Source organism: Meles meles, chromosome 3 (assembly GCF_922984935.1).
Source record: "Meles meles chromosome 3, mMelMel3.1 paternal haplotype, whole genome shotgun sequence".
NCBI lineage: Eukaryota > Metazoa > Chordata > Mammalia > Carnivora > Mustelidae > Meles > Meles meles.
Window position 1 is genome coordinate 68,806,931 of NC_060068.1, and position 24,060 is coordinate 68,830,990.

General features: G+C 38.4%; 2 protein-coding genes across 3 annotated transcripts in view; one reads left to right on the plus strand and one right to left on the minus strand.

Annotated features, from left to right (window-relative positions):
• The window catches only part of POLR3G (RNA polymerase III subunit G), a 43,613-nt gene extending 37,772 nt beyond the window's left edge, over positions 1 to 5,841 (minus strand). For both annotated transcript variants that reach the window (XM_046000425.1, XM_046000424.1), the window contains exon 1: positions 5,709 to 5,841. The gene's annotated coding sequence lies outside the window, so the exon portion shown is untranslated. The remainder of the gene's footprint in view (positions 1 to 5,708) is intronic.
• Positions 5,734 to 20,193, plus strand: MBLAC2 (metallo-beta-lactamase domain containing 2). The gene is made up of 2 exons (XM_046000423.1): positions 5,734 to 6,893; positions 18,334 to 20,193. The coding sequence occupies exons 1-2, from the start codon at positions 6,440 to 6,442 to the stop codon at positions 18,717 to 18,719; spliced, it is 840 nt and encodes a 279-aa protein (XP_045856379.1). The 5' UTR covers positions 5,734 to 6,439; the 3' UTR covers positions 18,720 to 20,193.
• The last annotated feature ends 3,867 nt before the right edge of the window (positions 20,194 to 24,060 follow it).

Consider the following 24,060-nt stretch of genomic DNA (forward strand, 5'->3'; position numbering starts at 1 on the left):
GAGTGCTGCAGTTACAAGCCAGGAACACCAGACAGTGCCAGGATGTTCTACAAGCTAGGAGAAGCAGGGAGCAAAATTTTCCTCAGCGTTGTCAGAAAGAATGAATCCTGTCCACATCCTGATTTCAGACTTTAGACCTCCAGAACTGCAAGGGAATAAATTTCTGTTGTTGTAAGTCACCCAATTTGTGGCAAAATGTGAGAGCAGCCCTAGAAAATCATTAATACAGCTCTGAAGTAAAAGAACTCATGGTAAGGGGATAGAGAACAACAAAGGGGTATGGTAGTGGCTTTTCACACAGGGGATTTCTCTGGAGGATAAATCTGAGCAGCATGCTAGAGAAGGCCTGTGAGCACAGGAGGGAGGGGCAAAGCAGAGATAGTTAAAGAGAGAAGGAGAGCAAGTGCAGAGGAAGAAGTTACATGCTGGGAGTGTCCGAGGAACAAGAAAGCCATGTTGTTGGTGAGGAGTGAGGAGTAAAGAGAGGTGGGTTGAGGCCAGGTTTTGTGGAACCCTGTGGTTCCCTGTGAGCTGTGGTAAGGGGTTTGACTTTTACCTCACTTGTGATGGACACTACACTCACAAAGATGCTGAAATGCAAAGGCCCCAATGGTCCCCAGTGGTAAAATCCACTGTCCTTTCATCATGCTTCTGGACTTCCAAAGCACATGGCTCACTGTTGCCTCCTCCCTTTTGGAATTCTCTCTTTCCTAGGCTTTATTAAAACTCCAGGTTTTAGGGTGCCTGGATGGCTCAGTCAGGTAAGTGTCTGACTCTTGATCTCAGCCCAGTTCTTGATTTCAGGGACATGAGTTCAAGCCCAGTGATGGGTTCCTCCATGGGTGTGGAGCTTACTTAAACAAACAAACAAACCTCAACAACAACAACACCCCTCCAGGTCTTTCTACCTCACTGACTTTTTTTTTTTTTTTCCCTGTCTACTTCTATTCTTAATGTCCTAAGTATGGTTTCCTTAAGGTACAATCTTTGGCCTTCTGCTCTTTTTGGTCTTGGTCTTCAGAAAACACATCCACATTCAGGGTGTGATGACTGGTCACACTATTATCTCCAGCACTGACCTTTGTCTTGAGTTTCAGCCCATGTTCCCATTATCAAAAGAATATCTGGAAAGCACTTTAAGCTTAAAATACTGAGATCGTCTTCCCTCTACACCAACTAGCTTCCCTTTCAGGTATTAAAACCCTATTTCTGTCCACGGTATATTATTTTCCCAGTCACCAACATTTGATGATGTGGAGGGCATCGGTATTGATTTCTCACTCTTTTTCACCCCCCCCAAATCAATCAGCTAATTCTTCCTTCAAAGCATCCCTTCCTTTTCATTTCCTCTACCATAATCCCATGTAGCCCCTTTCTACCTCACTTTTGACTGACTGCAAGTTTTGTGATATCCCTTGTTTTTACCATTTATTTGAATTTATCCTTATACATTATTCATCCTGAGGCATAGTTCTGATTATGCTACTCTTCTCATTTCCTTCTTGGCTATGGAATTAAGTTCAAACTCTTGACCCAAGTAATAAGGGTCCTTTTAAGATGGCTGCTCCATTCTCCTGACTCCTTCTATCATCATATCTTGTTGACCATTCTCTCCACTGCAACATACTCCCTCTTTCCTCCTGCCTCCCTGGATCTCCTTTCACCTTAAGATCCAGTTTAAGTCCCTCAAAAATCCACAATAGTCATTTCACCCCACCTTGCTCTTAAGAGAGATCCTCCTGTTAAAATAAATAAAAATTGAGGTGTTACACATCACTGCTCTTTAATTCTGGAAGAAATGGAGACAATGCCCTTTTTAGGAAATGGGTCTTTTCCAAAGGGAAGGAGTTTCACTTATGTTTTCTGTTTGTTATTTCTTCGGCTGTAGTAACAATAGAGATTTTATACCCCTCACTGTCTAGCATGGTGCTCTCTAGACAGTAGCAGTTCCACAATTAATATTGAGCTCCTTCTTTCTTTCTTTCTTTCTTTCTATCATATGATTTCATGAGCAAACCTACCCAAATCAGTCAGCCAGTTATTAACACTGCTGTTGTTGTTGTTTTTAAACTTCCAGAATTTTAAAGTTGGAGACCTGGACGTACACTGGAATCATCAGAATTTAGAAACAAAACAAAACAGGGGTGCCTGGGTGGCTCGGTGGGTTAATCCTCTGCCTTCTGCTCAGGTCATGATCCCAGAGTCCTGGGATCAAACCCCACATCGGGCTCTCTGCTCAGCAGGGAGCCTGCTTCCTCTCTCTCTGCCTGCCTTTCTGCCTACTTGTGATTTCTGTCTGTCAAATAAATAAATGAAATCTTTTAAAAAAATAAAATAAAATAAATTAAAAAATAAAAACAAAACAAACCTCAGGGTTTCCCCCCCAGAACAACAGAATCACAATTTCTGGAGATGGGATTTAGGCCTTAGGACTTTTTAAAGCCTTCCCAGAGATTACAATGTGTAGCCCAAATTAAGAACCACTGCTTCAGGGTGCCTGGGTGGCTCAGTGGTTTAAGCCGCTGCCTTCGGCTCAGGTCATGATCTCAGGGTCCTGGGATCGAGTCCCGCATCGGGCTCTCTGCTTGGCAGGGAGCCTGCTTCCTTCTCACTCTCTCTGCCTGCCTCTCTGCCTACTTGTGATCCCTCTCTGTCAAATAAATAAATAAAAAATCTTTAAAAAAAAAATTAAAAAAAAAAAGAACCACTGCTTCAGATTAAACTTTGCATTTTGTAAAAGAGGAAAGTGAAGCTCTGAGAGGCTAGCTGATTGCCTAAAGACATGCAATTAATTCCTAACAAAGACAGAACTGGGTTAAAGCCTCAGGTACCTTTCCATTGTCCGTTCATCTACATTATGCTATCTGAAACTTCTAGGCTAGCTGAAGATTTTTTTAATCCCACAGATATCTTTATTCTTTACAAAGAAGTGATTTAGTAATGGCAAAATTGACTGAATTTAAAAGTGTAAAATCAGGGCGCCTGGGTGGCTGGCTCAGTGGGTTACGCCGCTGCCTTCAGCTCAGGTCATGATCTCAGGGTTCTGGGATTGAGTCCCGAACTGGGCTCTCTGCTCAGCAGGGAGCCTGCTTCCCCTCTCTCTTTCTGCCTGTCTCTCTGCCTACTTGTGATCTCTCTCTTTGTGTCAAATAAATAAATAAAATCTTTTTTTTAAAAAAAGGTGTAAAATCAGAAGCATCATCTTCCATTTTGGAATGACTCATGAAAATTGCAATTCAGAACTGTTCTGAGATAGTTTGATGGGTGTAGTTCAAGCATCCAAGAGTTGAAATGCAAAGCCCATTCTAATCAATTATAAAGACAACCTTGCAGCAGAGCCTGAGCTAATCTCTAAAATTCCTCATAGTACGAACATTTTATGAGTTATGCTGTGGCCTAAATGTATTGTCTTCCACATCTCACACTGTCCCTTGCACATATTGGTGAGGTAAATAAATGTACAAACAGATGTAAGCAGGCATGGAAGCTGGGGGAGGACTTGAAAGCCAGGTCACAGTATCTTTCCTGATGAGAGTGATACCTAAATTGTCCCAACCAGAACCCCATAGTCATACTGACCTCCTCCCCATCTCCCTCAATCCCCTCATCAATAGACGAATCTTAGCTGTATCCTCTCTTACATGCTGACCTTCCTTCACCTCTGCTTTTGTTCAGGCCTTTACCATTTCTCACCTGGATCTTTAACACAGAACAAATAAATTCCCATGGCCAGACACCCCTTTTCAAGCCACTCTCCAGTTATCTTTCTAGAACATAAACCTTGATGTGTCACTCTCCTTAACTAACAAAGCTTTGAGTCTAACTTTCTGCCTCTTGCGCCCTGCACGCCATACTCTAGCCACTCTCAACTCTGCTACACCAACTCTTGCTTGTAGCATTCCTTCTGCCTGGAATGCCTTCCTCCCACATCTACCTGAGCAAGCCCCAACATCATTTAAGATGCTGTGCAAATATACTTTTCCCCCACCCAACATGGAGGTAGGTCTCTCCCTTCTCTGTCTCCTACGTAGGAGACAGAGAAGGGAGAGACCTGCTTTTATTACCCTTTAAAAAAAATCATGTTGTAATTGTCAGTTCTTGTCTGTCTTTCCAGTAAGCTCTTCAATTACCCATTCATCAAGTATTTATTAAGCACCCTCTGTGTCAGACCATCTTCTCCATACTGGGCATACAGTACTGAACAAAAACAAAGCTTCTGCTCTCCTACAGCTCATAGGCTAGCACAGGAAATGGAAAGGTCATGTTAAGAACTAAGAAAGGACAGACATTCAGGGAAAAGTGTGATGCAAGCAGAAGGATCTGTAATCATGAAGGCCTCCTTGAAGACTTATTCACATTTTCATGCTCTATCACTAATCAGAGCCTAGCAAAAGTCCAATAACACTGGGTGAACTACTGCTGAACTTACCGCCTAGTAAAGATATCCCTCCATTTCTCCTACAGTGGTTCCCCTCTGCCTAGAGGAAAAATACCCAACTACAGAAAGCTCTGTACTTCCCAGCGGAGGGCATCCTAACAAACTGGTCTTTTACGTCCTGCTCAAATACCACTCTTAAACAGTCCTTTCCATTTGCATCCTTATAGCACCTAGTTTTTACTTCCTCTGTGGTATATATCCTATACTGCTTTACATACAAATATTTGTGCATAGGTATTATCTTTCCTCAAATTCCTGAAAACGCAGATCACAACTTCTCCCCCCCCCCCCACCTCCAGTTCTATTCTCACATATCATCTAGCTCAAGGCCTTGCATGTATGGATAGCCCTAAACAGAGGGACTGGATAGATTCTAACTAGATTAGGAAAATATTGAGAAAAGCTGCATCCTCACCAAAGGCTTTAGGAGTGTAGGGGAAGTCAGTACATTTCTCCAATGAAAGCTTATTAGTAGCTGCCACAAAAAGGGTTTTCTTAATTATTTTTTATAATGCTATCTCATGGGTATCTTTATAATTTTTCCTGGCTGAGTAAGGAGGTTAGTCAAGTTCTCAAGGGAATTTTTGAAGCCTAACTTGATGTTTCAATAGCTGGGAAGTGTTAGGTGGGGACAGGGACCTGGTGTTAAGAGTAGGGGTAATTTCTGTGGCGGGCTGGGCCACACCCAGGCACTATCCACGTTTTCCGTTCTCACAAGGTGCGACTGCCTCCACCTTTACTTGAGCCTTTCCATCAAGTTTCTTTGCTCTCTTCCAAGAGCGGACAAACTAATCAAAAAAAAAAAAAAAAAAAAAAAAAAATGGAGGGTAGGGGAAGTAATACAGAATTTCATTTTTCAGAAGACCAGAAAAACGTTATTAACAAATCCTCTCCCCGCGATACAGGGGAGAGTGCCAAGAGTTAGAAAAACATACTGAATAGTCGGTCCTTAAGCAGCAAGTCTGCGGCAATGACTCGTGCCTGAGCCAATCACAGTCACCAGATTTGAAAATCTACCATCATAAACCCCCTTCTAACTCACTGCAAACAGTCCCAGGAAGTGGAGACTAGGTAAAATCTGGAAAGGACGGTTTTCAAAGATTTTGAAGGGATTAGGAGAAGGAAAGGTAGAGCGATCTCCCCACGCCCCTCAATCCAGAAGCGCTTTAGTGAATCGCCACCCTGACTTCCCCACCTTCTCCATGTGCCCCTTTAACTTCTCTCTACCCTCTCCATCTCCTCCCAACCCCTCAATCACTCCCTCTGTTACCTGCTCACTAAGTCTTGAGGCTTGGGTAAAACTGTGCAGCCGAAGTGCCGGCCGGCAAGGAAGGGGTGCAGACAGAAGGCGCGGGCGCTGGGATACCCGTTCCACCTCTGGAGAAGCGCGCTCCGCCCTCCACGCGGTCTCAGAGCCCTGTTCCGATCCCAACATTAAGCCCCGCCCACTCCCTAAGCTAGGCTCCGCCCGCTGGGCCAAGAGCTTTTTAGCCCTTGGCAGGCGCCGTACTCCTCCATCCGGCTCGGCTTGACTCTTTCGGCGCCGGCTGGAAATGCACTTCGCAGCGCGCGGTGGGTAGGAGGACCTGGCACCTCCCCCGCCTAGCTTCTCGCCTCTGCAGTCAGACCCCCGGGGTGAAGAAAGTGTCCCCTTCTGGGTCTCCAGTCTGCTGCAGTGCCCCTGCGTTAACGCTCTCTCGTGCTGCAGCTGTTGAAGCCGCGACTACTCCCGCGCCTCGGTGCAGGCAGAGCAACCTCTGCTCTCTGCGGACCTGGCTGGAGGGTGCGGGCCGACTCTCCAGGCCGCGTCTCGGCGCGTCCTTCCTCCTAGTTCTCTCCCCCGCCCTCTCATCTCCCGGATCCCCCGCCCTCTCCTCGCTCTGCGCCTCCTCGCTGGCTGCCGGCTGACCGCTCCACACAGCCGCAGCGTCTAGCGTCTGGACTGCCTGCCAGAGGCACACACACCTACACCCACTCCACCCCACCGCACCCCTGCCCAGCATGTCCGCGCTCGAGTGGTATGCCCACAAGTCCCTTGGCGACGGCATTTTCTGGATTCAGGAACGCTTCTATGAGTCGGGCAACCGCGCCAACATCTGGCTGGTGCGCGGTTCCGAGCAAGATGTGGTGATCGATACGGGCCTGGGGCTGCGCAGCCTCCCGGAGTACCTGTACTCCTCTGGGCTCTTGCAAGATCACGGGGCCAAAGAGGACGCGGCGTGCCGGCCACTGCTGGCCGTGGCCACCCACGTGCACTTCGACCACTCCGGAGGCCTCTACCAGTTCGACCAGGTGGCCGTGCATCATGCCGAGGCCGAGGCGCTGGCTCGCGGGGACAACTTTGAGACCGTGACCTGGCTGTCTGACAGCGAGGTGGTGCGGGCGCCCAGCCCCGGCTGGAGGGCCAGGCAGTTCCGAGTGCAGGCGGTACAGCCCACCCTCATCCTGCAGGATGGTAATGGGCCCTCACGGGCGCGCGCTCTGTCTTTAAGGGAGGGAATTGGGAAAAAACTGTTCGAGGGATGCATGCTGCAGACGTGCGTGGCTTTAAGCTGGCCCGTTTTGTCACATCGCAGAAACACCACTACTCTTTCTCCCTTTCCTGGGTAGAAGCCCACTCGATGGGAGCCAAGGCCATCGCAGCCTTCCCTACCAGAGACCAGTTCTGGCACCGTGTGGCAACGCCAAGTACTGGAATTAAAGCCAGCCCCACCCCTTAGTCATTTTCCTATGCAAGATACAGTAGTAACACTACAGAGGCTTGTGACTAGGGATTACCCATTCTTTTCCGGAACACCTGATTTCCAGACGCTTTTCTAGCGAAAAGACTTCTAAGGAATGACTCCTCACAGAGAGTTCATGACATGTTCTGTGCTTTTGAGGCCAGCTGACTTCATCCGGTATGTCAGTGGTCACTTCTGAGTATAAGCAATTCCCACCTGTGGGTTTAGAAAGCCACTAGAGAGCAGTGGTTCCATATCTGCTTGTGCATCCTTATCTCCAGATAGGTTTCTGTTCTTGTTGTAGCCTCATTAGAGAAAAGCTTGATATAAAGAGTAGAGGATGTGAGTCTTACAGCATGACAATATATGGTCTGGTTTAAAGCAAGGCCTGAAAAAAATTAATAAGGAGGTTATTTCCGGTGATGCTGAAGTATGTGAACTAATGCATGGATAGCCTTGGGCCTCTGGTCTGTAAAAGACAGGATGGGGATCAGGAAGAAACTAATGGAATAAGAGCCCTCTCAACCCCAGCACGTTAAACAATTGAGCTAATTAGTCACAATAGCATTATTTGTATATTAATTTCCTTTTTTTCTTTTTAGAATACTTTTGTTGATTTCATTTTATCTTCACAACGGGTTTGAAGTGAGATGGCTGACCCCTAATTAAATGGCTTGCCTAGAGTCCACAAAACAAGATAGTGACAAAAGCTAGGATTGGAACCAAGACTGGAGAGATCAAAGCATGTAGATCATAAATCCTACCCCTTAAATACATTTTGATAATTCTGAGTAGGATATGAAACCCCTTCTCACATTTTAATCTTGAAACCATTTTAATTGCCAATTTTATTTATTAAAATATTCCTTCAAGAGGTAGAAAAATCCTGTTGCACAATAAGGCTACTTTATGACTTACCAATATGACAAATATGAAATATTTTATAATATCAGTTTATCATACAGATGAGATCTTGAACACTTGAAATATCAAAAAATAGAAAGCAAGATTCTGTACCTCACACCCCACTGAAAAAGTCTTTTCATTAAAATTTTAAGTCCAAAGATTTAAAAAAAAGACAGGTAGTAGTCATTTTCTGATAATTTGAGATGAAAGAAAAGTAGATTTATAGTATTCTTGTATTTCTTGATAAAATTGATACTTTTTAGAGGTAAGATTTCCATGCAGTTGATGGGTAGTCAGAGTTAATTAGTTGTAGCACTGAGACCAAAAAATGTTTACATTAGTGTTTAAAATATATTAATTTGTTTGAATGAATAATAAATTACTTCTGATTTATTTACTTTTGCTCCTGTGCCAGCAATAGGAAATGAATGGTGAAAGAATGATAAGAATTACGATTTTATAAGTAAAGAGCCCAAGCAGGCCTGAATATCATGCCTGAGATCACATATCCAGTTTGGAAAAGAGCTAGGACTAGAATCCAGGTTTCCTAAATCCCAGTTGATGGTAGTAATATTATAGCGTTTTGGAACTGCAGGGGACCTGTAAGCCTTTGAAAGTGTAGAAAAAAAAAGCTTAATATTTACCAAACACTTAAAGCTGAGAATAGTGTGTTAAATCAAAAGGTGTTTTTCATTAGGAGCAGAATGCCTCACCTCTCAAGTAGTATCTAATTTCCTCATTTCTCAGGAATATTAATTTCCTTTCTCTTCTGAATGGTGTGGCCTACTGACTTGCTGTTATCATGATCCAGATGCCTGGAAGGAGATATAAAGTATTTATATGAAAAATTCATACAGTCACACACACACATGAACAGCACATATCCAAACAGCATAAAGTTGTTGCTTTAATTAGAGCATAAGGAGACTGAAGTCATTGGTTTATTACATTTCACTTAGTGAATTGATGATCACTTGTCATGAGGAAGCATAAATCTGGGCACTGTATAACTAATTTTAATGCTGACTTGTAAATGAGGGACAAGCAGAGATCACCATCCAGTGTATCATCTTAGATGGAAAACAATTCCCCCTACCAATAGTGAAATAGTATCTTCCTATAAGAAGATAAATAAACCTTAGGTTATTATAGCACCTTCTTCTTTACTGGGCATATATCTTTTTGTCTCTTTTTCACAATATTCAAATGATATGACGTACAGGCATTTTGTCCCCTGTTATATATGTTTAAACAATTTGCCCACAGTCACCAAAATAATCACAGTTATGACAGGTGGATTTAAATCATTTGGGGAGGTTAAAAACAAAAAATAGATTCCAGAAAGGTGGCAGGTTGAAAAACACATCTAACTTGGCTCCATCCCAAACCTGACTAAGACTATTATAAAGGGACCATGGTTTGTCTGTTTAACTATAAATCCATATTGAACTATTTCAGATGCTGCAGAGTAAATGTGATGACTGAGTCAGCAGTTTTATCTTCTGGCAGCAATGGGAAATCAAACACCAATCCAGTCTGCACTGCAGGAACCTTAAAAGGCTCAGGAATTAGCAGTAGCTGGTACCTTTGTAGAGGCAAAGGAAAATAATACGAAAATAAGTAGAATTGGTTGAAAGCCTTTAAGAGGCTATTAAAACTCTGGAATGCACATCTGGTTATTGTGTCCTCTGGGGGTGGGTAAAGCAAGGAGTTTCTTGACTGAAAGATGCTAAGTACTATTGAGCTCAGAATTCAGTATGGAAAATAGAAGTATGTGTGTGTGTGTGTGTGAGAGAGAGAGAGAGAGAGAGAAAGAGAATGTTCCTTACTAGTCTTCAAGGATAGATACAGGTCTTTATCCCCCAAGTAGCAAATTGGAAGACTTTTACCTGGGAAATTTATCTAGCCCTGGAGGAAAGACTAAGATGCTGGTCCCTAATCAGCCTTTGGCTTGATCTTTCTACAGGGAAGCCTTGGTCACTGGTCCCATGCATGCACCACAAGCAGCCTTTTCACCCTCCATTCTTAAATAGGCAACCAAGCATTATGAAAATCCAAGAAATCTGTCTAACTTGAGATCGAATACTAAAACAAATAGCATAAAGCAATTTGGGGATTGAAGACTATCATTAATAGCATCAGGGCATGACAGAAGCTATTGCAGTCAAGATATCCAGGAGACAATAGGATGCTTTAAACATAAGCAACAGAACAGTATATGTACACACACACACGAGTGTAGGAATTTAACAGAGGTTTCTTTTTTTTTTTAAGATTTATTTATTTCAGAGAGAGAGAGCACATATATGCAACAGGGGGAGGGGCAGAGGATGAGTGAAAGAGGGAGAGAAGCAGATAAATGCCTGCCCCATATGGGGGTCGAAGTGGGGCTCAACATGGGGCTCTAAGGGACCCTGTGACCCTTAGAAGATGACCTGCCAAAATCAATAGTCAGTTGCTTAACTAACTGAGCCACCCAGGCACCCCTAAAATGGTAGAAGTTTCTTAGTAGAACTGGAAGATAAATTTGAAAAACTTAAAAGAAAGAGCAGATAGGCAAAAATGAGAACTAGGAGAGATCCAGTAGAGGACCAGTTTGGAAAATTCAACATTGGAATAAAAGAAGCACGGGTAGAATAGAGAAAGTGCTGGAAAAGAAAGGATGATAGAGATAATTCATGAGACTATTCCGTAATTAAGGGATGCAAATTTTTAGGCTGAGAGAACCCACAGAGTTCCTACCACAAATAAAACACACCCAACCAAAGACACTTTATTGTAAAATTTCAGAATACTAGAATCAAGCTTCCAGAAATTTAAATAAAAATGTCATCTCTACAGAGGCACCTGGGTGGCTCTGTTAAGTGTCTGACTCTTGGTTTTGGCTCAGGTCATGATCTCAGGGTTCCACGCTCAGCAGGGAGTCTGGGTATGGATTCTGTCTCCCTTTGTCTCCCTGCCATCCCCTCCACTCTCTCTCTCTGTCTCAAATAAATAAACAAACAAATAAATAAATAAATAAATCTTCTTTAAAAAGTCTTCTATACAGATCATAATGGCTTTGGAGCTAGAAAAGAGGAATTATGCCTTATTTGAATACAGTTTATTTCAAATTGAGAATTCTACATCCATTTCACTAACAGTGAAGTTCTCAGAAAGATTATTTCCCACATGCTGTTACTTGGAAAGTTACTAAGATACAATTTTATCCTACTTACTCCCTTCAAAATAAGGAAGCAAAGCAAGAGGAAAACATGGCATACAGGAATCATGAGATCCTTTTGAAAGAGTTGAAAGGAAACATCAGGATGATGGCGAAGATGGCTTTCCAACAATGATACTACACCAGGCTTAAAGAGCTCCATACTGGAGTAGTTAAATCATTACTCTTTTGGGAGGATGAGAGGATAAGAAATATATACACGTGTAGTGCCAGTAGAAGAATGAAGAGTAAATAGAGCTAAAAATTCTTGTATTTCATCATGGAAGTCAATAAATATCATCTAAAATTTATAAACCAAGAAATTGTGATACATAATTGAAATCAGTACAGTATATCTAATTGGCAAATCAAGAAATGAGATATAAAAATTATTTAGAGATGGGTGTGCATAGTAGAGGCAGCTACCAGAGAAAAATTGTTAAAAAGTGGTTGATTCTTGGGAGCAGGATTGGAGATAGAGTCAGAATGGGGCAAATAACTTTTTCTTACACTTTAAGCCCTTTTGGAATATTTTATTTGAAATATATATATGTTTCTTTGATTAAAAATGAAATAAAAAGATGGGGGAATACCAAGTTGGGAAGGGATATTTGAGAAGCCAAGAGAAGTTTAGTATGGCTGGAACCTGATGACAACTGGGTCAGGGTGAGGGCTTAAAAGGATATTTTGCGTGTGTGTGTGTGTGTGTATGGGTGTGTGTGATTATACATTTATATATATAATATTTTATATATATGGATACATTTCATAGGCAATTCTGATTCTTAGAAGTTTTGATGAAATTATTTATGTGAGTGTTATAAACATATGGGAGGCACATGTAAAGCCACAGGGTAATGACAGATCTAATGATATTTAGCCATATGGCCTATCAACTGCTTACGGTTGGTATCGATTTTGATAGGTGGGCACTTTTGATTCATCTGTTGCTAAATATTTTGAATATCACCTGGGTATAACCAATAATCAATAAAATTCTATCCCTACATTGGTTATTATCCACAGATTTTTTTTTGACTCAATTTCTCTCACTCCCTTCCTTTCTATACACTTAACGAAAAATAAATCACTCTGACAGCTCCATTATTACACCAACCTAGCTAAAATTTCTTTACCTTACCTGCCAACCAAACATAAATGACAGTGGCTTGTGATCCCCAGAGGCAATTTAAATTTGCAACAATTACCTTGTAAAGGAGTCTGGCCCCTTATGACTATCCTTGGTAGATACCTAGGAATGGAATCCGTGGTTCTTACGGTAAGTGGATGTTAATTTTTTAAGAAAGTGCCTGTTTTTCAAAATAGTTATACCATTTTACACTCCCACATGCAAATGGATAAGAGTTCCAGTTTCTCCACATTTTTGTTAACACTTGTTTTTGTCCATCTTTTTTTGTTTTAGCCGTTCTACTGAGTAGGTAGTGGTATTTCATTGTGATTTTATTTGCATCTCCCTAATAACTAATGATGGTGAGCATGTTTTCAGGTACGTATTTGCTATTCAAATGTCTTCTTTTTCAAAGAGTCTATTAAAATCTCTTCTCCTTTTTAAAGTTTTTTATTTTTGTTTTCTTACTATTGAGTTGTAAGTATTCTTTATATATTCTGAATTCTAGCCCTTTATCAGACATATATTTTGCAAATATTTTCTCCCAATATGTGGGTTGCCTTTTCATTTTCATAATGGTGTCTTTTTAAGCAAGAAAGCTTATAACTTGGATGAAGCCCAATTAGTCATTTTTCCTTATGATTTATTTGTGTCATATCTAAGAGCTATGCCTATCCCAAGATCACAAAGATTTTCTCCTGGTTTTTGTTTTTTTTTCTAGAAGCTTTTCATTTAGGTTTATGATCCATTCTGAGTTACTTTTTGTTCATTTTGTCAAGTGACAGTTGAAAGGTTCTTTTATGCTTATGTGCATATGGATATCCAAACTGTCCTAGTCTACTTTGTTGAAAAGATTATTCTTTTTACCCATTGAATTATCTTTGTCAAAAATTCATTGACCATATATATGAATATCTCCTTTTGGACTCTGTTCTCTTCCATTGATTATATCTATCCTTTAGCCAGCATCACACTTTCTTAATTATTGTAACTTTATTATAATTCTTAAAATTAAGTAGTGTAAGTCCTCCAACTTTGTACCTCTTTTTCAAAATTGTTTTGGCTATTCTAAGTCATTTGCCTTTCCATGTAACTTTTAGAATGAGATTTTCAATTTCTACAAAAAAGGTCAAGATTTTGATTGAGATTTTATCAAATCTATAGATATACACTCACCATTATAGTAGCCACTAGTCATATTTGACTATCTAAATACAAATTTAAATTAATTAGGATTGATTAAAATTAAAATTGTAGTGCATTAGCCTTTTTCAAGTACCATTAGCCACATGAGGCTAGTAGCCACATGTCCAGTACTGGACAGAGTTGATACAGAATATTTCAATAATCTCAGGAAGTTCTATTGGGCATTGTAGCTATAGGAAAAATCGTATTTAAATACCATCTTAACAATTTTGAGGCTTCCACTTAATTGACATGATATATCTCTCCTTTTGTTTAGGTCTTTAATTTCTCTTCATAGTGTTTTTATACTTTTCAGTATACAGATATAACAAAACATCTTTTATTAAATTTTTCTTCCTAAGTGTTTTATTCTTTTTGTTGCTATTATGAAAGAAATGGCTTTTTATTTATTTTTTTTAAAAGATTTTCATTTATTTATTTGACAGAGATCACAAGTAGGCAGAGAGGCAGGCAGAGAGAGAGGAAGGGAAGCAGGCTCCCTGCTGAGCAGAGCCCAATGTGGGGCTCGATCCCAGGACCCTGGGATCACGACCCAAGCTGAAGGCAGAGGCTTTAACCCTCTGAGCCACCCAGGTGCCCCGAGATGGCTTTTTAAATTAAAAATTTTTGATAGTTCATTGCTAGTATGTAGAAATACAATTGATTTTTTTTTTTAAGATTTTATTTATTTGACAGAGAGAGAAAGAGAGCATGCACAAGCAGGGAGAGCTACAGAGGGAGAGGGAATGCAGATTCCCCTTTGAACAGGGAACACAATGCAGGACTTGATCCTAGGACCTTGGTATTGTGACCTGAGTTGAAGGCAGATGCTTAACTGACTGAGCCACCCAGGTGCCCCTACAATTGATTTTTGTATCTGATCTTGTACCCTGTAATATTGCTAAACTTGTTTTTTTAAATTCTCTAGCTTTTTTGTATGTTTCTTAGGATTTTCTACAAAAAGATCTTGTTATCCGTGAATAAAGACAGATTTACTTCTTTTGCACCTCTGTGTGACATTACTCTTTTTCTTGGCTTACTGCACTGGCTAGAATCTTCAGAGTAATGTTAAATAGAAATGGTAAAAGTAAATATCCTTGCCTTCTTCTTATCTTAGTAGGAAAGCATTTAGTGTTTCTATTCAGTGATATGTTAGCTGTAGGTTTTTCATAGGTGCCCTTTATCAAGTAGAGGACCTTCCCTTCTCTTTCTAGTTTGCAGAAAATTTTTACCACCAGTAAGGGTTGGATTTTGTCATATGCTTTTTCTGCATCTATTGAGATGTCCTATGGCTTTTCTCCTTTATTTTACTAATATAGTATATTACATTACTTGATTTTCAGAGGTCAAACAAAATTTTCATTTCTGGGATAGACCTCATTTGGTCATTATCCTATTTATAAATTGCTGTCTTTAATTTGCCAATATTTTGATAATGATTTTGAGATGACTATCATTAGGAATACTGGTTGTTGTTTGTCTTTGTCTACAATTGAATTTGAAAGCTTTCCCTCCTCATCTATATTCTGAAAGTCTAGATTCCTTCCCTGTCCTGAGTGACTGACAGAATTGATCAATGAAGCTATCTTTGAGCCTGGACTTTTCTTTGTGGGGAGATTTAAATTATTTATCAACTTCTTTGCGTGATATAGGTCTATTTAGATTTTCTGTTTCTCCAATCACTTGAGGTAATTTGTCTCTTCCTAAAAATTTGTCTTTTTCAAATAAGTTGTCAAGTTTGTTTAAAGTTATTCATAGTGTTCCCTTATACTCCTTTTAATTTCCTTTGGGATCCCTTTTTTCATTCCTGATTTTTGGAATTTGTGTTTTCTCTTAACTTTTTTCTTTGTCTAGCCAGTGGTATATCAATTTTGTTCCTCTTGTCAATGAACCAACTCTTGGTTTCTTTGATTTTTTTCTATTGATTTTGTTTCTTATTTTATTTATTCCTGTACTGGCCTTCATTATTTATTCCTTAACACTTACTTTATATTTGATTCAGTCCTTTTCCTAACTTCTTAAGGTCAAAATTTTGGTTAGAAACTTTGATTTTAAACAGTTAACCCTTTATAAATAAGCATTTAAAGCAATGCATTTTTTTCTAAGCATTGCTTTAGCTGCATCCCATAAATTTTGATATATTTTATTTGTATTTTCATTCAGTGCAAGAGATTTTATAATATCTTACGTGATTTCATCTTTGATCCATAAGTTATGTAGAATTGTGATGCCTACTTTGTATATATTTGAATATTTCCCATAATATTTTTGTTAATAATTTCTAATTATGTTGTAGTCAAAAAGTTATTTTTATCATTTTATTCCTTTCATATTTACTGAGACTTGCTTTATAGCCTCACTGAATAGCCTGATGAATATCCCATGTGCAATTAAAAAGACTGTATGCTGTTTTAAGATAAAGCATTTTATATATGTCACTTAGGTCAAATTGGTTGATAGTGTTGTTCACATCTTCTGTATTCTTACTGATTTTCTATCTACTTGTTTTACAAATTATTCAGGGAGGAATATTTAAATCTCCAAGCATAATTGTTGAACTGTTTATTCTTTTCTTAAAAAATATTTATTTCAGGGCACCTGGGTAGCTCAGTCATTAAGCATCTGCCTTCAGCTAAGGTCATGATCCCAGGGTCTTGGGATCGAGCCCCACATTGGGCTCCCTGCTCAGTGGGAAGCCTGCTTCTCCCTCTCCCACTCCCCCTGCTTGTGTTCTGTCTCTCTGTCAAATAAATAAAATCTTTTTTTTTTTAAATACTTGTTTGTTGGGGGAGAGAGAGAGAGAGAGAGAGCATGAATGAGTACAGGGGGAGGGAGAGAGAGAGAGAGTTATAAGCAGACTCCACGCCGAGCATGGAGCCTGCAGGGGGCTCAGTCTCACGATCCTGAGATCATGACCTGAGCCAATATCAAGAGTCCACCGCTTAACCAACTATGCCACCCAGGTGCCCCTGAATTGTTTATTCTTATTTCAGTTCTGTCAGTTTTTACTTCATGAATTTGTAGTCTCTTTGTTAGGAACAAGCACATTTATAATTTTTTAGTGTGTTGACTTAATGTATATCCCAATAAAATATACCTTTCTCTTTTTTTTTTTAAGATTTTATTTATTTATTTGACAGACAGAGATCATAAGCAGGCAGAGTGGCAGGTGGGACAGGGGAAGCAGGGTCCCCCCTGAGCAGAGAGCTCGATGCAGGACTCTATCCCAGGACCCTGGGCTCATGACCTGAGCCAAAGGCAGAGGCTTTAACCCACTGAGCTACCCAGGTGCCCCCAAAATGTATCTCTTTGCTTTACTAATAGTCCTATTTTGTCTAATATTAATATAGCCACTCTAGTTCTCTTATTAAACTTTATGTGGTATAACTTTTTCAACTTTTTTTTGTCTTTGACCTTGTAGTTCCTCTCTTATAGACTGCATGTATCTTATCTTTTATTACTATTATTTTTAAAGAGGTAATTTATTTGAGAGAGAGAGCATGTGTGCATGAATGGAGGGAAGAAGTGGAGAGGGAGAGGGAGCAACAGACTCCCCATTGAGCGGGGAGCCTGACTCAGGGCTGAATTCCAGGATCCTGAGATCATGACCAGAACCAAATTCAGACATTTAGCCAACTGAGCTACCCTGGCACCCCTGTTCCTTTACTTTTTAAATCTATTTTGACAATCTCTGCCTTTGATTACAATATTTATCCCATTAACATTTAATGTAATTATTGCTATAGTTGAATTTGGGGATGCCACTTTGTTATTTGTTTCTGTGTCTACTTCTTATTTCTCCCTCTTTTCCTCTTTCATTGTCTTTTAGGCTTAGCAAATTCTGATTATTACACTGCTTTAATTCCCCTGTTAACTTTTTAATTATATGTCTTTTTTTTCTGTTTGTATGTTTGCACTAAAGATAACAATATGGAACTTTTAAATTATGATGAGTAACTTAAGCTAGTACTGATTTAAATCCAGTGAGACAGCAATTTTGCTCTCATACCTCAAAGAGCAGCATTCATGGGCGCCTGGGTGGCTCAGTGGTTTGAGCTGCTGCCTTCGGCTCAGGTCATGGTCTCGGGATCCTGGGATCGAGTCCCGCATCGGGCTCTCTGCTTGGCAGGGAGCCTGCTTCCTTCTCACTCTCTCTGCCTACCTCTCTGCCTACTTGTGATTTCTCTCTGTCAAATAAATAAATAAAATCTTTAAAAAAAAAAAAAAAAAAGAGCAGCATTCATGAATTGTGTCATCAGGAAACTTGTACCATGGATGTACTGAAAAATAAAAGTTTTGTGGTCAAATAAGTTTGAGAAATGGTACAGTCATATCTCCCTTGTGTATATCTACAATGTAGATTAGCATATTAAAAAGCTCTCAGAAGCCTTGTTGAAAAAAATCTGCTTCGTTTTCTTTGAAGGAAGGGTTTCCCAAAGTATTTGGCTACAGAATCTTCCTTTTCTTTTATGTATCAGGACAACCTACGGAAATAGTGTTCCACATAACTCACTTTGACAAACACTGGTCAAGCAAACAATAGAAATGAAATACAGTCAATTTATTTTTAATTCTTCATTAAGAAATATTGTGTTTCTGAAATAAAATGAAAATAAGTGTCATCCTCCTTCTGGACCTCTTTGAAACCAACTACTGATTCTTTTCAATCAACTACTGGTTCTTTTATTCTTTAAGTGATTGAAGTCAAGTATACAACATGTTTATCTGTAAACTCTGTTTCTATTTGTAGGTGATGTGATAAACCTTGGTGACAGACAGCTCACTGTTATGCACATGCCTGGTCACTCCAGGGGCAGTATTTGCTTACATGACAAAGACCGGAAGATTCTCTTCAGTGGAGACGTTGTGTATGATGGATCACTGATTGACTGGCTCCCATACAGCAGGATAAGTGACTATGTTGGAACATGTGAACGTCTGATAGAATTAGTGGACAGAGGTCTGGTAGAGAAGGTGCTTCCTGGGCACTTCAATACCTTTGGTGCTGAAAGGCTTTTTCGATTGGCTTCTAACTATATTTCAAAAGCTGGGATATGTCACAAAGTTTCCACTTTTGCCATGCGATCTCTTGCAAGTTTAGCCTTACGTGTAACAAATTCTAGGACCTCACCCTAGTATCTATACTGATAACCTATTGTGATTAGTTCTATAAATTAATCCAATTCATTTTGTGCTGTTTAAAATGATTAATAGTGAGCATTTCAAGAAGTGCTTTATTAGAGAAAAAAGATTGAGAATGAGTAAGCCAAAAAAGGAGGTTCTTTGTTTAAATTATTTCCTTCTTCCAAATAAGAAATCACTTAAAGAAGCTCATAATTTGCCAAGCTGTCATCTTGTAATATTTGTCATCTTGTAATATCCAGAAATGACATAGAAATCTATGCGAAAACAAGGAGGCATTTTGCAGTAACAGAAAGAACTCTCCTTGCCTCCCATTTGTTTTATTTCCTAGATGACCTAGAAAAAGAGGCATAAACTTTATGTTTATATTCCAAACTTGATATTTTTAGTATATTATTTAAAGGTAAAGGTTTCTGAGTTTAAAATACATTAGTACTCAATACAAACATATAAATTAGCATTTAAAATGACAGCTAAAACAGTCCATTGTTATGGCACAGAATTTTTATGCTTCATTTATTTATTCTTAATGTAATTATAGTGTACATTATATGTTGTGTAATTTTATTTCAAAGAATACAATGAATTTTGTTTATTGCAAAGCTTTAAATATAACTTGCAGAGTGCTTCAGTAAAAAGCTACTAATAGCATTGTTTGTTATGTGAGTGTAATATTTTCAATCATAAAAGTGAAATTCAAATGTCTGTAATCTAATTACAAATTGTCAGATTTCTCAAAAGGACACTGTCAGGCAAATTTGAAAATATACACATTGAAAATATTTTTTATTATATCCTATTTTAATATTAACAGCTATTATAAACAAAATTTTTCTTGTTAAATAGCAGTTTCAGTACATGTCATATTTTATAGTATCAGAACAATTATAGAGATCTACAACATCCTGATAGAAATCATTCTTTTACTTACCATAACATACATATGTACCGCAGAAGGCTTTTCAGATTAGTGGCAAAATATGCATTAGATCTTTACTTAGAATGAATTGCCTTTTTATCCTGATTCACAACACCTATTCCTGTTCAGTATTCTTTGTCTTGAATGAAAAGAAGTCTCCATTTATAAAGTTATAGGAAAGGATTGCCCACTATTTAGTAAAACATTTTGGTTTGGTGCTCTTTATAATTTATTAAAAAGCCTTTTGGAATATTTCATAAAGGTTTTTTAAACAGTTTTTTCACTGCCTTTTTATTATTGACATGTCCAAAACCAAACTGAGATAGCTTTGGAAACCAGATTTTAACAGTATTAGGAAACCAGTATTAAGAAGGTTTAGGAACTTTTATTTGCAAAAAATTGTGAAATGTTCCCACCCTCCACCCACCCAGGTTCTTTAGTCTTTTATTCATTCAACATATGCACACCCACACATTCCACATGCATACACACAGTCACATACATACAAACTTGCACAGTATTGTGCTAAACACTGTGGAAGCTTAAAAAGTCAAAGAGACTACATCTTAGCTAGAAGTAGAAGGCAAACAAAACATGAATAATATATGCAGGTTGAAGCTAATACAGATTACACAATAGTATCAGGGACATAAGTGGAGGGATGTGGAGTTTGGTTAGGAAAAGATTCCTGAAGGAGGGGTTTTTCAGTCCCATTTGGAAAGATGATTTGGTAGATGGTCAGGATAGGGGACAAAAGATCCAAGAATAGGGATGGAAACATTGCTGTCTAAAGTAGGCTATTCCTTATGACAATTTAAATTTAATTTTCAGGAATCTTAGATCTTCCAAACACCAAGAATTTAGCATGAGAAAGGTGGGTTTGTGATTGTGTATATAAGAATCATCCTCAGTGACAGACAAGCTATACTGCTACATGCCACCATATGGATCTTCTCATTCAAGGCAGTTGGTCTGTTTCAGTTGATAGTACAACATCAGAGATACAGATTTGGTTCAGGGCAACTACAATCACTTAATGAGCCTTAAATATAGCCATTATTTTTATATCAGTAGCACAAAAAAACAAAACCAAAACCAAAAGTCCTTAACCATTGACCATTTTATCATACTTTAGGACTTAAAAAAAAATCAGGGTATAGTAGGCACTAAGTTTTATTGAGAAATATTTAAACCTGGCAAAGGCTTTCTTTATTTCTTAAAAGTACAATTTTTCAAAACATGTTAATTTTATTTTTAAATTTCCATTTTTTTTCACATTATATAAAAACACAAGACTGATATTTTGCTTTTGTTTCAGTGTGAATACATTGGGGAAAGAATCTTTCATTTAGTGCCCATGCTATGCATTTTAAAATATGCATTATTTAGTTTAATCCTGGCCCCAGTGCCAAGAAGTAATTGACCAGCCTCATACAACATAACTTTGAACAAAGCTGGTAATGGAACATAGGTCTGTCTGCCTCCCAAACTGTGCTCTTTCTCTTTACCTGCACGAATAACATAAAATTGGCAAAATGTATTGTTACTTTCCCAGATGCCACATGTGCCAAGAATAAATTGATGTTAAGCATAATAATAGCATATTTTAAAAGAAGCTTTAAAAAATATATTTTCACCCTGACAGTGACCCGTGTTATAATTTATGGTTTTTGGAACTAAGAGTATGTAAGTATAATTCAAAATTGTCAAAATGTAAGACATTTAGAAATAAATTTTATTTGTATTGTTAATAACTTAATCTTGGAAATTCATTTTCCTTATATGGTGTTTCCTTTTAACTAAGAAGTTTAAACTAACAAAAACCTTGTGTGTTATCCTGATACAGTTGAATGAATGATTATGTGTAGTTCTTATGATAGTAATATAATTGTGACATGTACAAATTGTCTTCATATAATTTCCAGATATGTGTAAGTAAACATTTGTGTGATAAATATTAAAGTGAACATTTTATTTCAGTCTCTAGTTGGTTCTTTTTCTAATATTAGCAAATTCCCATTTAATTTCTTACAAGGCTATTTCTTATGTGAAGTGCAGTTTTAAAAATGTGTAATAAGTAAAATATCAAATCTGTGAGCAAGACTAGGGAATCCAGAAACAGAAAATGCCCATATAAACTTTTAGTAGTTAATAAATATGGCATTTTAAATCAATGGATGAAAGATGAACTATTCAGTATGTATCCGAATTGTTCATATGGGGGAAAAAAGGCCCTTAACAGCATAAAAATAAATTCCACATGGATTAAAGACCATAATTTGAAAATGAAACCACATGTATATTAAAAGAAAATTTAAATCATGTTTAAGACATTAGGATTGGGAAAATCTTTATATAGAAACAAAAAGCAAGATAATATCAAAATTTAAAATATCCTAGAACTTGGATGCCACAAAGTGAAAAAGATAAATTAGAAGAAAATATTCACAAATTGTAGAACAGCAATTTTTGTTTTAACAACTATAAAGAATGCCTACAAATCAGTTAAAAAAAAGGTCAGCTACTATAAGGGAGGGAAGACCTTTCCTCTACCCTCAGGTTCTGTGGCTGGGCCAGAGGATTAAACTTAAAAAAGTTTAAGTTTCAGAAAGTTGGGAGCAAAGCATACAACTTTTATTTGATGTTAATATTTTTATGTGTATGGTGAGGCATATATATATATATATATACATATATATATATATATATATATAAAGAAAACCCAAAGAAGTGAATAGGATTGAGAGTTTACATACCATTTTAACAAAGAACAATAAATTGTGGAGACTGACGAGACAGGAAAAGAGGGTTTGGACAGGGCTTGGTAAACTGTGGGAAAATGACTATGGAATAGATGAGGGAAACTAAGGAAAGACAAGGGTTCTTCTAGAAGGATTGTTGATACAGATTAATCTTGGTGTCAACTCCCTGTCTCCAGTGATAATGTTCTCTTCTTCCTGATACCAGGGAGGGCGCCTTCTTTAGGGGAAATTGTTTACCCTGTTTTAGGTAGAAAGGGAAAGGTCAAAGAGTCCTTCTTGTATCTGTTTTTTCTCACTTGCTTTCAGATCAATCAATATGCCAAACTGGCATATTTTGGGGTGGCATATTCTTTTCCCCTTTACTACCTATTACAAAAATGGATAAATTATATGAACAGGTCATTCACAGAAGAGGCAACACAATGGCCAATAAACATACAGAATTATGCCAAACTTCAGCATAATCAGGGAAATGCAAATTTAAAATAAGACAGTTTACTCTAACTAGATGGGGAAATTTTGAGAATATGGAATATTGGCAAGGGTAAAGGTAAGTGGATATTTTCATGCCATGCTGCTAAAAGTGTAAAATTTAGGGAGGGGGCATTTGGAGTGTGATCTGGCACATTCTGATTTTGGGTTAAGCATTGTAGATTGAGCGTATACCTTTACCTCTGCTCTTTTCTGAAACTTAATCAAAATGTCAGGAAAATCATTTTTTTACTGAACAAAACTCAAGAACATCAAGAATGGAAAAGGAGACAACCATATCAACATATTAACCCTAAACAGCTGATAGATGAATGAAAATGAATTTGGTAAATCCAAGAAGGCAGAAAATAAGAATAAGGAAATCTGAGAAGTGAGCTTATTACACCAGTCCCCCTCCTTGACCCCCTAAAGGCTTAGAAATTGATACTAGATACCTCTAGGAGTTGTGGTATGTTCTTTTTTATTTAAATTGTTTGCAGTTTAGACCCTCCCTAAAAACATTACTAGGCAATTTCCTCTCCCCGACCTCAAGGACAATTGAAGGTTATTTTAGATCTACCATGAAGTTAAGTAATATGTAGGTTTAGGGCCTAGCACTTGCTTGGGCCCCTGCCATGGACCTGAGAGGGGCCCAAGAAATGTGTTCAGATGGTCATTTTGTTTGTTTGTTTTAATTTGCAAAGCTAAATTATTTTTTATTCTTTCTCTCAAAGCCCCCAAATCACATGTTTCAGATCCCACAAAACTGGAACTTGTTCCTGACTCTAGGATTATGATGTGGAGAAGGTAAAGCAGGATCTCTGTTTAGAGGAAAATGGACCTTGTTGGACTGGAGTCCTATAATGAAAACAGAGGGATTTAGCAAAGGCTTATGTACAGTGAAAGTCTGCATACTTAAAGTTCACAGTCCCAGAGAGTCTTCCAACCTAGCTCAAAGAATGTTGGCAGCTATTGGTGACAATTCTGTCCTCCAGGCAAGAGACTGAAAGACATTTTTCTTAGAAATTTGACACCTAAAAGACCTAATGATACTGAATCTGGGGTCCCCAAAGAAAGGGCCCGGTGAAATCACCTTATAGTCTACTGCACAATTGCAGAGCCTCCCTTCCTTGACTCTCCTACACAACCTCTAAAGTGGTCTACTCTTTTTTTAAATTTAATT